This window comes from Arvicola amphibius, chromosome 2, assembly GCF_903992535.2.
Source record: "Arvicola amphibius chromosome 2, mArvAmp1.2, whole genome shotgun sequence".
Lineage (NCBI taxonomy): Eukaryota > Metazoa > Chordata > Mammalia > Rodentia > Cricetidae > Arvicola > Arvicola amphibius.
The window spans coordinates 75,046,984-75,060,631 of NC_052048.2; the positions used below are offsets into that span (position 1 = coordinate 75,046,984).

The 13,648-nt window shown below is 45.0% G+C and overlaps 1 protein-coding gene and 1 long non-coding RNA gene across 2 annotated transcripts; one reads left to right on the plus strand and one right to left on the minus strand.

Annotated features, from left to right (window-relative positions):
• Positions 1-932: 932 nt before the first annotated feature.
• LOC119807613 lies at positions 933-3,407 on the minus strand. Its single transcript, XR_005284319.1, has 3 exons — positions 3,138-3,407; positions 2,322-2,478; positions 933-1,241 (listed from the first exon to the last, which is right to left on the minus strand). It is a non-coding gene; the product is annotated as an uncharacterized LOC119807613 (long non-coding RNA).
• Positions 3,408-7,049: 3,642 nt separating this feature from the next.
• On the plus strand, positions 7,050-12,102 carry Tgoln2 (trans-golgi network protein 2). Its single transcript, XM_038319670.2, has 4 exons — positions 7,050-7,177; positions 7,425-8,374; positions 9,558-9,641; positions 11,520-12,102. The coding sequence occupies exons 1-4, from the start codon at positions 7,132-7,134 to the stop codon at positions 11,523-11,525; spliced, it is 1,086 nt and encodes a 361-aa protein (XP_038175598.1). The 5' UTR covers positions 7,050-7,131; the 3' UTR covers positions 11,526-12,102.
• Positions 12,103-13,648: the final 1,546 nt, after the last annotated feature.

Here is a 13,648-nt window from a genome sequence, read left to right on the forward strand (position 1 = left end):
GGGCACGCACATGCCCACATACATACATGAAGACAAAACACTCATGCACATAAGATAAAATATACTTTACAGGGGGGGAAAAGAAGGAAGGAGGAAAGGAAGAAAATCGAGGCCAATGGGAATGCTCTGATTTTGCTGTTTTGATCCCCAGACCTAAAACTCACTCCTATACTGCCGCAAATCCAACCTCTATACTTGTGATCCCCAGACCTAAAACTCACTCCTATACTCCCGCAAATCCAACCTCTATACTTGTGATCCTCAGACCTAAAACTCACTCCTATACTGCCGCAAATCCAACCTCTATACTTGTGATCCCCAGACCTAAAACTCACTCCTATACTGCCGCAAATCCAACCTCTATACTTGTGATCCCCAGACCTAAAACTCACTCCTATACTGCCACAAATCCAACCTCTATACTTGTGACTCCACCTTTCACACTTTGTACGCTATTCTCGTGATCATAGTATCTCTGCTCTTTCTCTCTCCCTCCCTCCCCAACTCCTTTCCCTTAGTCACTAAAGTTCCCTCACAGAAGGATCCCTGTGTTTCATCTGCTCATGCCCAGGGCAGCTAGCTTGTCACTGCTGACCCCTCTGCAGCCAAACTCTCACCACCGCTTGGCTGAGGCATCTGTCTTAGTTAGCGTTTCTGTTGCTGCAGTGAAACACCATGACCAATTAGGGAGGAAAGGGTTTATTTGGCTAATGCTTCCACCTTACAATTACATTCACTGAAGGAAGTCAGGACAGGAACTCAAACAGAGCAGGAACCTGGAGGCAGGAGCTGGTGCAGAGGCCATGGAGGGGAGCTGCTTACTGACTTGCTCCCCATGGTCTATTCAGCCTGCTCTGTTATAGAACCCAGGACCACCAGCCCAGGGATGGCCCCACCCACAATGGGCTGGGCCCTCCCCCACTGGTCACTAATTTAACTAATGCCTTACAGTTGGATCTTATGGAGGCATTTTCTCAATTGAGGTTTCCTCCTTTCAGTTAACTCCAGCTTGTGTCGAGTTGACATAAAACTAGCCAGCACAGCATCTAACCAGGAATCTTATTTCAGCCCTCTGCTGCTTGGTGCTGTTCGTTTCCCCTTCCTTCTCGAAGCTCTGCATTCTGTGACAAATCAGAGCATTCCAAGGATGTCGAGAGGAAAACTTAGTAGAAATCAAGGAGACGCTGATGTCCCAGATGACAAGCGATATGACTCACAGAGCACCGGCATCCACAGGAGTCCTGCATGGTGGAATGTGTATATATGGTTTATACCTTGCTGTGTTTTCAGTTAGCTATCATGTGTACATATATGACTAGAAAAAAAATGTTCACAACAATAGCTCTAGGAAAAAAAAAAAAACTTCTGCCTTTAATCCCAGCCCTTGGGAGGTAGAGGTAGGTGATCTTTGTAAATTTGAGGTTAACCTGGTCTACAGAGTGACTCTGTCTTGAAAAAAATTTTTTTAAATTATTTTCTTACTTTGACTTATCTTCATTTCCTAACTTTTCCATATGGAGTATATTATTTATAATGATAACTTTAGAAGTTTAAGTATAGGCTATGAACTGTTAAACATTGTACACAATTGATCTAACTCTCAACTGTTTTTATTTATTTAATTTATTATTATTATTATTATTGAGACAGGGTTTCTCTGTGTAACAATCCTGGCTGTCCTGGAACTCTCTCTGTAGACCAGGCTGGCCTTGGACTCACTGAGATCCACCAGCTTCTGCCTCCCAAGTACTGGGATTAAAGGTGCGCACCACCATTGCCCAGCTAAATGTTTTTATTTTTATTTTATTTTTTGTGTGTATGGGTATTTTGCATGAATGTATATATATGTCAGGTGCTCACAGAAGCCAGAAGATGGTGTTGAACCCCCCAGAACTGGAGTTAAGGTTAGTTGTGAGCCATTATGTGCTTGATACGGGGCGGTGAAACCAAGTCCTATGCAATAGCGACCCATGCTCTTACTGTTGAGCCATCTCTCCAGCCCTAACAGTCAATATCTCTTCAGCCTCTGTTTGCTTGTTTGCGAAACTAGGTCCTACTCAAACAAACAGAGGCTGAAGAGATGACTCAGCAGTTAAGAGCACTTACTGCTCTTCTAAAAACTCACTTGCAATTCCCAGCACCCACGTGGCAGCTCACAACTGTCTATTGCTCCAGCCCCAGGGGATCTGATGCCAACTTCTGGCCTCCACAACACCAGGTATACACATAGTGACGAAACACCCATACACATAAAAGCTTCAATAGATACATAGATGCCAGAGAGAACAAGGGGGAGATTGCACAATCAGTAAAATGCTTACCTTACAAGCAGGACTGAAATTGGATCCTCAGAACCCATGTTAAAAAGCTGGGTGAGTTTAAAACCCAACTGCTGGGGAGGTGCAGACAGGTAGATCCCCAAAGCTTACTGGCCAACAAGCCTAGCATACTCAGTCGTTACTATGTCAGTGTAGGACCCTGTAAAAGGCAGATGGTGCCAGAGGAATGACACCAGAGGTTGTCCTCTGGCCTACACACACACACGCACGCACACACACACACACACACACACACACACACATGCACGCACGCAAATAAGCATGCATGCACACATAGGAAGTCAAGAACTTTTTCTACTATCAATTTGACACATTATGAATTCTCAGGATTGGGGAAAATGGGGAGAAAGAAAACCAACTAAAATAAATTGTTTGAAAATGCCACAATGTAACTTAATTCTTTGTATGTTAACAAAAATGTAAAGGAGAAAGTCAGGGTAATACTAGTGCTGGCTGCTCACTGTAGTTGCTGCTACTCAGGAAGCTGAGGTGGAGGATCACCTGGGCCCAGGAGTTCGAGAGAAGTGTGGGCAGCATAGTGAGATGAGAGGAAAAGCTGGGGGAGAAGAGAAAGGAAGGAGAATGAAAAAGAAAATAGCTCCCTGTTATCAGAAGTTTGATTTAAAAAAACAAACCCTAACCTTGAGCAAATTGCTGAATCTTTCTGAGTATTTGTCTTAGTATTTTATTTATTTATTTATTTATTTATTTATTTAGTTTTTTCTGAGACAGAGTCTCTGTAGCTTTTGGAGCCTGTCCTGGAACTCTCTCCTTAGACCAGGCTGGACTTGAACTCACAGAGAACTCCTGCTTCCTTTCTGGTCCTTCTGGGAAGCATGCTGGTACAGCTCCCCAGTCTCCTCTCCACTCTGACTACTTCCCATCATTCTTGCTGGGCTGCACAGCACCTGGAACACTGCAACAGTCTCCTTTTCCCCACTGCCCTAGCCAACTCTTTCCAACACGAGCAGACTAATGGGCACACACTCTCCACTTTGCCTCCACCTTGCCCCTGCTTGAACCTCTTCAGTGGTTCTTCTACTGTTTAGATAAAACACAAATGCCCGAGAGCTCTGTGGGAGCAGAACGATTTTCCTCCCCTGCCTAGTAACGTGGACACCAGGCCAGGTTTAATTATTTGCCACGGCCTTCCCCACCCACCCACACCCTCACTAAGCCAATATCCTTAAATGTTAGTCAAACATTTATCTTAAAGCAGGCAGACAGAAGTTTCTTTTAAAAAAAGATTCATTTGCCAGTTCACTTCCTCTAGCCAAGGCAGAGTCAACATTCTAAAGATTTTTTTTTTAGCTCTGGAGACTGTACCCAGGGCCTCTTACACGCCAGGCAAGTCCAGTCCCAGAAATAATCTGGTAGATTCCCCACGCCTCTGTGATTTTTTATTCTCTCTTCAGTAATGTAAGAAGAGGGGAGAGGGGAAAGGAAGGGAGAAGTGGCAAGGAGTTTATTAAAGGGATTTTTATATAAATAACAGAAAAAGTGCTTGTTTCAGAAACTGTGTTCGTGTCATGTACTATTCTGAAATTTTGAAAACTTTCAGCCATCCAGGACTACCTGTCCTATCTAATCACACTCAGGTCTCCCACAGAGCAAGTCCTCTTTGGCTGGAACGGGCCCAGTTTACTGTTCAACCAGAGTTGGCTGACAGATTTTCTATTGCATAAGGACTTATGTACTGGGCCACTCCCGGATGATTTGTTTTTGGCCTGGCTCTCTTCCAGACTCCTCGACGCTCCTTGTTACCAACAAACCCGCTCTTTAGGCTTCCCCGCAACACCAGGCTCCCCACTGCCTGCATGTGCTGGTGACTCAGCCAGGGATCCTCATCCCCTCTCCCCTTTCATCAGTCCCCAGGAATATCTACACCCTTTGGTCCTCGGTCCCACTGTTCATTCTCACCTGATACCCACTTCTCATATTTTTGCTTTGCAGTTCTTGGTGTCTGGATGTCATTGTAAACTACTTGACAAAAGTAATGTAGAGGTTGACTTCGGCTTAGAGTTCCCAGGAATACGCAGTGCACCGTGGCAGGAAAATCCCAGCAGCAAGAGGAGGAGGTGGCTGGCCACACTGAATCCACAGTCAGGAAGCAGAGAGACGTAAACGTTCTATATTGTGCTCAGCTTGGTTTCCATTTTATTCAGTCCAGGACTCCAGCCCAGGAGATACTAATGTCCACATCCAGGGTGGGCCTTCCCACCTCAGTTAACCTAACCTAGATAACCTCTCACAGGCATGCCCAGAGATTTCTTCCCATGGTGATTCTAAAGTCCATCGGGTTGACAATAAAAATTAACCATTACAGCCAACATGGACAAACATCTATATAATGTTTATGGACCTCACCAGATTGCAAGCTTTATGAAATTAAAGTCTTACTTATTTATGTACTTTTTTTGCTTGTTTTTTCAAGGGTTTCTCTGTGTAGCACTGGCTGTCCGGGAACTCACTCTGTGGAACAGTATGGCCTTGAACTCACAGAGATCTACCTGTCTCTGCCTCCTGAGTGCTGAGACTAAAGGTGTGCCCCATCATGACCATCTACTTTTGAGACTGAGTGTTACTTTGTTCTTCAGACTGGTCTCCAAATTCTGGTGGTTCAAAAGGTCCTTTGCCTCTGAGACTAGAGAGCTGGGTCAATATTCAGCACCCATATGGTAGCTCATAACCATCTCTTAACTCCAGTCCCAAATGATCTGATGAGCTTCCTTGGCTCCCAGAAAGGCACATGATGAATAAGCACAAATGGAGATAAAATACACATACACATAAAACAATAATATAACAGTTTTACTTAGAATAGCCTCTGTCTTAAACCCCCAGGGAATTAAGGACCATGGAACTTGGCATGATGGCACACAACTGTAATCTCAGCACTTCTAAGGCAGAGGAAGGAAGACTGGTGCCAACTCAAGGTCTTTCGAGTGAGTTCCAGGCCCGCTGTGACTGCCTGTCTCCAAACAACAAAAAAATAAAACGAACATGGTTGTTGGGACTTGTAGTTTGAGCTAGGTCCTACTATTTGTTAAATTGCTGTTTTCAAAACACCTAACCTGGCAAATGTTCATAAATGATCTCAAGCAACCTGTTTCAACAACCCAGCACTACCTCAGATGACACAGAACTGAATGCGAACAGCAACCCTTAAATGGGCAGAAAGCAAAAATTAAAAAAAATCTACATGTATGTCTGTACACCGTATGCATATAATATACAATGTCTGTAGAGGCCAAAAGAGGGTGTCAGATCTTCTGAAACTGGAGTTACACACCTTTGTTAGCTCTCTTGTTGGTCTGGGAATGGAACTCAGGTCCTCTGGAAGAGCAGTTACCATTTTTTAACCACTCAGCTATCTCTCTAGCCCCAAAAGATTTTTTTTTTTTAAAGACAGGGTTTCTCAGTGTAGCCATGGTTATCCTGAAACTAAACCAGGCTGGCCTCGAACTCAGAGATCTCTGCCTCCTGGGTGCTAGAAGACATATGCCACACTGCCAGGCTTTCCTAAAAGAATTTTTTAAGGAATATATATATATATATATGTACACACACACACACACACACACACACACATTACATTCTTAATAATCCAAACAGCACAGTAGAAATATATTCTTTGCTGTTTGGAATACTAAGAATGTATTGCTGCCAGATGGTGGTGGTTCACACCTTTAATCCCCGCACTCTGGCAGAGGCAGGCATATTTGAGTTCGAGGCCAGCCTGGTCTACAGAGTGAGTTCCAGGATAGCCAGGGCTACAAAGAGAAACTGTCTTGGAAAACAACAAAAATTGCTGAGGTGAGGCAGAGCTCTTGTCTAGTGTGCACAAAATCTTATTACCATGTAAACTGGGTTTGAGGAATACAAGCCTGTATGTAATCCAGTAGTAGGATTAAAAAGGTCGTTTTCTATCTGGGCAACAGGAGATTTTATATTCTGGATTAGAGAGATGGCTCAGCAGTTAGGGGTATGTGCTCGTCTCCCACAGGACTAGAGTTCAGTTCCCAGCACCCATGTAGATGGTTCTAAACTGCTTGTAGCTCTAGTTCTAGGGGATACGACCTCCTTGTCTAGTATCCAAGGGCACCCGTGCATAGGTGGTACACACAAATTAAAATACATTTTTGATGTCCTGTCTTAAATAAATAACCCGAGAGGGTCGTGGTGAGACACATGTAATTCTAAACACTCAGGAGGCACGAGTTTGAGGCTAGCCTGTCCACAGAGCAATACAGTCTCAAATACATAAAAATTTAGGGAAAAAAAATCCGTGGTAAATTCAAAGGGCCCTAGAGACCATCAAGAAAAGGATTACGACCAGTAACGAAGTGATGACGAAGTTTCTAGACGGGAAAGACCAGAACAGGGTACATTTTGTGTGCAGTGAGAAAAGCTACACCAGCAATGGAGAAGATAGAAACCCGGGCCGACGATGCAGCAAAGCGGCTCCCGTCCTCGAGATCACACATCATGAGCCGCGAGAGGCGACGCAGCGGCTGCCGGTCAGAACAATTTCAAAAGCGCGAGGACAAGTGAAAAGGAAAGAGACTGCAGAGCTCGTCAGAGCGCTGAGAAAAACAGGACGAGCGGAACTTGACGCGCAGCCCGTTACTAACGGGAAGCACAGCCGCTGACGGCCCGGACCCAATGGCCCGCCCCCGGGGCGGTGCTGCGCCGGAAGAGGAACAGCTCGCCGGAAAGGGAGGGGCCACACGCTCCAAGTCCCTTGCGCCTTTCTCACGTCAGCAGTGAGGGCGGAAGCAAAGACTACAGGATGCGGCTCCAGGTTGCGTTGCTCCTGCTAAGTGTCGCAGTGACGGGTAAGATCCCCCACTCCCCCGCCGCCCATCCCTCTCTGTCCCTTAGGTCCCCCCGTCCTCACCTCGGCGGCTCGTCCCCGGAGCTGGCGGCTTCCTTGCCTGACCCGATCCCCTGGGCATCTCCTACCTTCTCCCTCGGCCATCGCCGCTTGGCTCTTCCCGCCCTGAGAAGTCAAGCCCCCTTCTCTTCTCCCGGCCTTTTCTTCTGAGGACTCACTGTTTTTTCTGTTGCCTGTTCCTGATTCAGACACCATCTCAAGAAAAGATAAGTCTCCTGAAGAAAACGCTACGTCCCCGCCTCCTACGGAGGTAGCGTCTCCTAAGTCGGCAGAGCCTGGCAGACCGACGGGGCCGAGTCAACAGCAACCCGCTAACGTAGGCCCGGTGGAGCAGACTACGGCAGCAGTTTCCAGTTCGTTGGTATCAGGACAGCAGGTCACTGCAACCGATCACCACAAAGAAGAGCCGGCTGATCCCAAAACTCAGCCCGAAACAGCAGATACCAAGTCAACAGGGTCTGCACAACAGCTCCCGCCAACCGACCCCAAACAGGAGGAATCTGGGCAGAAGCCCACAAAAGATGATCAGGAAAAGCCCACAAAAGATGAACAGGAAAAGCCCACAAAAGATGAACAGGAAAAGCCCACAAAAGATGAACAGGAAAAGCCCACAAAAGATGATCCGGAAAAGACCACAAAAGACGATCCGGAAAAGACCACAAAAAATGATCCGGAAAAGCCCACAAAAGTTGATTCCAAGGAGCCAGTCTCCAAACCATCAGATCAGGAGACTCCCAAGATTGAGAAAACCGAGCTAGCTGGAAAAGGACAGAAATCAACGCCTACTTCCAAAACTGAATCTGGGGAGAGACCAGCAGGAGACTCTGACTTCTCTTTAAAGCCAGAGGGAGGAGAGAAGTATTCAGAGCCTACTGAAGCTGTGGAAGCCAAGGAAGAGAGTGACATAGAGCCAGAAGAGGGCTTACCACTTGAAGAAGAGAGTAGAAAGGTGTTGAACCCTTCCTCCAGTGAGAACCGAGAGGGGCAGCTTATAGAGTCTGTGAATGACGAGAAGGATACCTCTTATAAGGACAGCTCTGCAAACACCAGTGCAGAGAGCAGCCACTTCTTTGCCTATCTGGTGACCGCAGCTGTTCTTGTTGCTGTCCTCTATATTGCTTACCACAACAAGCGGAAGGTAAGAGGAGACTGGGATTTCCCTAACCTTAGAGCTTGGTCATGGACAGCTGTCTGTCACTCATCTGCTTGTGGGCTCAGAGAGTGTCAAGATCAACTTCAGTTTTTTTCACACCCAACTAGGGCTTATGAAACTCTAGTTTTGTAAATCATGTGTTTTCATCATGCGACCTGTTTCCCGAGAGTTGTGCTGTAAAGTGCCAAGTTGGGCATGAATCGTGGCCTGACCTAATTGAGACTCTCCTCCCATACTTGGAACTCGGGTCTTTCATAGCCTCTGTGGGCCCGAGTTCTTGATATAGAGGCCTCTTCCTTTTTTCCCATGCTTGAGACAGTTTGCCGTTTCTAACTTCTACCGCCGCTGTCTTCCATCTGTAGGCAGAAAGAATATTTTCAGTACATAGTCTCTAATACCAGTGCCATAAAGCCCAAAGACAGCTCTTCTGCAACCAGAAAGAGAAATTGCATAAATGTACCCATTGTTGAGGTTAAAGTGGCACCCGTGTCCTTTAGAAACAACTCTGATGTCAAAATGGTTGTGTGAGATTTTGAAGATAATTTCAGTAGCCTGATTTAACGGGAGAGTTCAATTTGTGATGGCCATCGGGCATATGCTATAAAGCACAAGGGAAGAAGGACCATTAGTACAAAGGCACAGGCTTCATTCCACATCCACATGCTTGTGATGAGAGCGGCAAATCAGTGAAGCTGTTGAGGCAACGTGTGGGAGCAAAGTGTGCATTTGTAGCTAGGAAACAGTCAGTGATTATGCTCTCTCTCTCTTTCCTTAAGGACCTGACCTAGAGCTCTCTGGCAAGGGGACTGACTGGCAGACCTTTGATTCGATCCCCACAATTAAGTCGTACAGATTCCCACAGGCTACACCCTCCATCTGTTCCTTATTAAATAGTATAAAGGATTTTCTTGTAACCAAGCCCCTTTAAAACCTTTACAATTTCATTGCTTACTTTTGTGGTGCTGAGGCTTGAACTCAGGTTATGTGCATGCTTGATTCAGCATTTGCCTCCTATGCCTTGTTTGAACTCCAGCGCTGAAAAGTAAGAGAGAGAGAATAAAATTTAAATAGGCCTCTTTGTGGAGCTAGGTAACTGCCTCTGGTTTCAGGAACTGAAGTACATCATTACAGAGCCAAATGTTAATCTATTTTCTTTTCCTTTCCTCAGATTATTGCTTTTGCCCTAGAAGGAAAAAGATCCAAAGTCACTCGAAGACCAAAGGCCAGTGACTACCAGCGTTTGAACCTAAAGGTAAGGAAGAAGGAGCCAGGTCTAGGAAGGATACAAAACTTTGGTTGGGCCAATTCTGGGGATGCTGCTGTCTTGTCGCCCAGTCTTTGATAATTGCAAACAGGACCATCTGTACAGTGTACGTGTATCTACAAAGTTAGAGCTAGAAGAGGCCTTTCAGTACTTTCACACTTGACAGATAACAGATCTGCCTGGAAATGTGACCTGTCTGTCTGTCTGTTTTTGCTCTAAGTTTCCACTCAAAGACAACACCAGCACCTCTAGTAACTGCATACACTTTTAAACACTTTGCACTGTTTCAGCTCTTGACACAAGCATTGCGGTAAACGTTAAGCATGCAGATCTGGGGCTGGAGAGATGGCTACAGGTCAGTACTGCAGGCTGCCCCTCCTGATTATGGCCAGTCTGTCTCTGCCAGGGAGAGGAGCCTTGTCCATTACACAGCAGCAGGAGCTGAGGAAGGCTCCCCCACAGGCACCTGGCTAGTCATGGTAGGTGGTTAAGCAACAAAAAGGACATTGGCAAAGAACAGTTGGTGACCCAGATGGGAACGATTCCCAGACTTCCTGCAAGGAACAGTTCACTGGTACAATTCGCAGCACTACAGACTCTGCTCAGAACCTCTGCTATAAATAGGTCAGCCCCACAGTTCGCTCTAGCTTGTTTCTTTCCTTCATAATGGGCTTTTAAGGATTTTTTTTCCTCCTATATTTTGTTTTAGTAGGAAAGAAAACAGTGTATATGAAAATTAATCACAATAAAAATAGAGTATAAAGTAGAAGCCACTAATTCTCTCTACCTGCCATCATATTTCGTATTTGTTTCTTTATTAGCAGGTATTAATTACAGTTTCACTCCATATTTTCGTGTGTGTCTCTGTGTCTGTGTGTGTGTCTCTGTGTCTGTGTGTGTGTGTATAGTTGAGATTTTGATATTTACCACTACTCCATTACCCCATCTTATCTTGTCCCCCTCTATTTCGCCTACATGTGTGTATGTGTGCCACTTGTGTGCTTGGTGCCAGTAGAATTCAGAAGAGGTCATTGGATCCCCTGGAACTGGAGTTAAGGGTAGTTGTGAACCATTGTGTGGGTGCTGGAAAACAAACCCTACTCCTTTGCAAGAGCAGCATATGCTCTTAACTACTCAACTATCTTTCCAGCACACTTTTAAAATGATGCAGTGAGTTCTCTCCTATCACCTATTAACTTACTTTGTTTTTTAAATATTTATTTATTTGTTATGTATACAATATTCTATCTGTGTGTATGCCTGCAGGTCAGAAGAGGGCACCAGACCTTATTACAGATGGTTGTGAGTCACCATGTGGTTGCTGGGAATTGAACTCAGGACCTTTGGAAGAGCAGGCAATACTCTTAATCGCTGAGCCATCTCTCCAGCCCCTGTTTGTTTGTTTTTTGAGACAGTCTCTCACTGTAGCTCAAGACTCATGTAATCTATGTTGACTTCAAATTCATAATTCTTCTCTTAAGTGCTGGGATTACAGATATGAGCCACTGCATTAGCTAAATGTCTTGATTTGTTTTTGTTTTTCAAGACAGGGTTTCTCCGTGTAGCTCTCGCTGTCCTGAAACTCACTTGGTAGCCCAGGCTGTCCTTGAACTCACAGTGATCTGCCTGCCTCTGCCTTCCAAGTGCTAGGATTAAAGGCGAGCACCATCACTGTCTGGTATGTCTTGACTTTCCAATTGACTACTGTTCACTAATGTGACTCATGCATGTCAATTACCTGCTGTTTTGTGTTAGATGAGTTTAATTCAGGCAGTTCTCCTGAACCTCACTTTCAAAAGCACAACACTAGGATGTTTCTCTGAAAAAGGTGAACGTTACCAACGAAATGTGTTGTTCTCATTTCAGCTTTGATTATTTTTTTTTGTCTGCAAGAACCTTGTCCTCCCTGCTGATTTGTTCCCGAATCAAGAAAAATGAAAAGACTGACCTCCTCTGGGGTTTGTGGCAAGTCCAGGTCGGCAGAGATGGGATTGCTTCGTTTTGCACCTGCACTTTGGTGACATTGTACTCTGGTGGTGTTTATTTACTTTTGTGTTTCCTTTATGCTGGTGTGTTCCGCCATCCGTTCTTCCATGGAGTGTGAGGAGGGGAGCACGTGAAAACGTGACTGACCAAAAGAAACCCCTCCCTTAGGCAGGCACAAGATGGACCACTCCCATAGCCGCTTTATCTTTGCAACTCTAGGAGGAAGCTGCAGAGAGATGCTTTCTAGACAAGAAACAGAAGATGGTGGGTGCGATTCTGATGGGCAGAGAGGGGTTTGAACCCTTATTCTCTCTAGAGGCCTCAGCTGCAAACCAGTGTAGTAGGTTTAAAGAGTGCTGAAGTCTGACCCACTTGACTGTTTTTCTGTAAGTTTGCACTCTGGTTGTACTAGCATAAAAAGGAACTTGGGGTTTCTGGAAGTAAAATCATGGTTCCATGGGTTTTTGCTTTGTTTTGCTTAATATGGTGATGATTATTGAACTAGTGTGTTCTTGTATATGGTCATCCCAATAGGAAGGAAGTCCTTGGAAAGGGGCAGGTTCATACTTAGTGCAAGGAAACATATAAGAGGGATTTCGTATGCATGAAAGAGGTTTTCCAAAAACTCCATTTTGCCTTTTTTGCCTATAATAGATAGATAGATATTTAGGAACTAACTACACTCTCCAAATTTCTCTTATTCTGTTTAATGGTCCTCTCATCCAAGATGCCAAGGTAATGAGTAAAATCTTTCTTTCCTCTGGTATCTGGTCATGAAGCTGTAAGAAACCAAGTAGGCTGCCTGACATAATTGAGGATGTCTTGGATTATGCTGTGCCTATCTGAAGTTTTATTCCAGTCTGTGTAGTCATGCCTAAAGAGAGAAGAGTCTCAGCTAATCTCAGGGATGTGGAAAGACTGGGAAAAGGGAAACACAGTGGGGAAAGTCAGTCTGAAGAAAACCTGGAGCTCTTTCCCTGTGCTGACTGCAGCAAGTGCTTCAAGTTTATGTTCTTGGCAGGTTGCCTTCTGGAAGTAAGATCATTGCTACCATTTTCTCAGCCATGCACAAGTCTTCTATTAACTTTTTTCCAAGCTGAGGAAGCCTTTCTCACTCTCCTTCAGCTTTTCCTAACACCTCTCTAGCTCCCCCTCTTCATTTTCTCTTCCTCTTCCTGTGTGCGTGCCTCTGCATGCTTTCCTCCACTCTCTATGTGTGCCCATTACTATCCTGTTCTAGTTGCTGTTGCTTCCATTACCTTGCCTCCTATTCCTGACATTTACAGGCTTGTCTTGATCTGTTTTCCTTCTGTTTCTAAGGTTACTCAGTTATCAGATCTCCAGATTAAGCAGGTCATTTTCACACCTTGTTCTTAACACTTGGTAAGTGGATGCTAGGGTCCACGCATTTTGACAGTATGAGTGCATATTGTGCTTTGACTTATCTTGTGGGAGGGGAAAGTGCACAAAGCCATGTCTATTGCTTTGGTCTCCTCAACAAATCCATCCATTCTTTATCCTCTCTGTGACTATCTTTGGGCTCTTGGGATGTCTACTTACCAAGAACCCACTTCAGTTATACGCTAAAAATACATTCTCTCCTTGTCACCCAACCAGAATTTCCCCTTTGTACCTGTCAAGCTCCTCTACCTGGTCTTCAGTTTTTTTAATCTTCTGAGAACTCCACGCTGCTAACTACAACATTTTTCTTGTCACAGATCCTCCCCCCCTCACCTTTAAAAAGAAACTAAGTATACTCTCCATTAATTTCAGGAACCATCTGAACTGGTTCTCCCGACCTTTACTAATGCCAGGATTTGGAACATTGATCTTTCCAGAATGTGTGTCCTGGTCTGAAGTTTCTCTCTGGAGTTGTATTTTCGACTAGATTCCTTGGCTCCATCATTCAGGCCACACTCCCTGTCTGCCTCTGCCTTCCTCATGTCCTCTGTATTCCAGCTTCTCCTGGTGCTCTTGGCTAGTTTTCCCCTCACTCAGGTCCTTGTGTT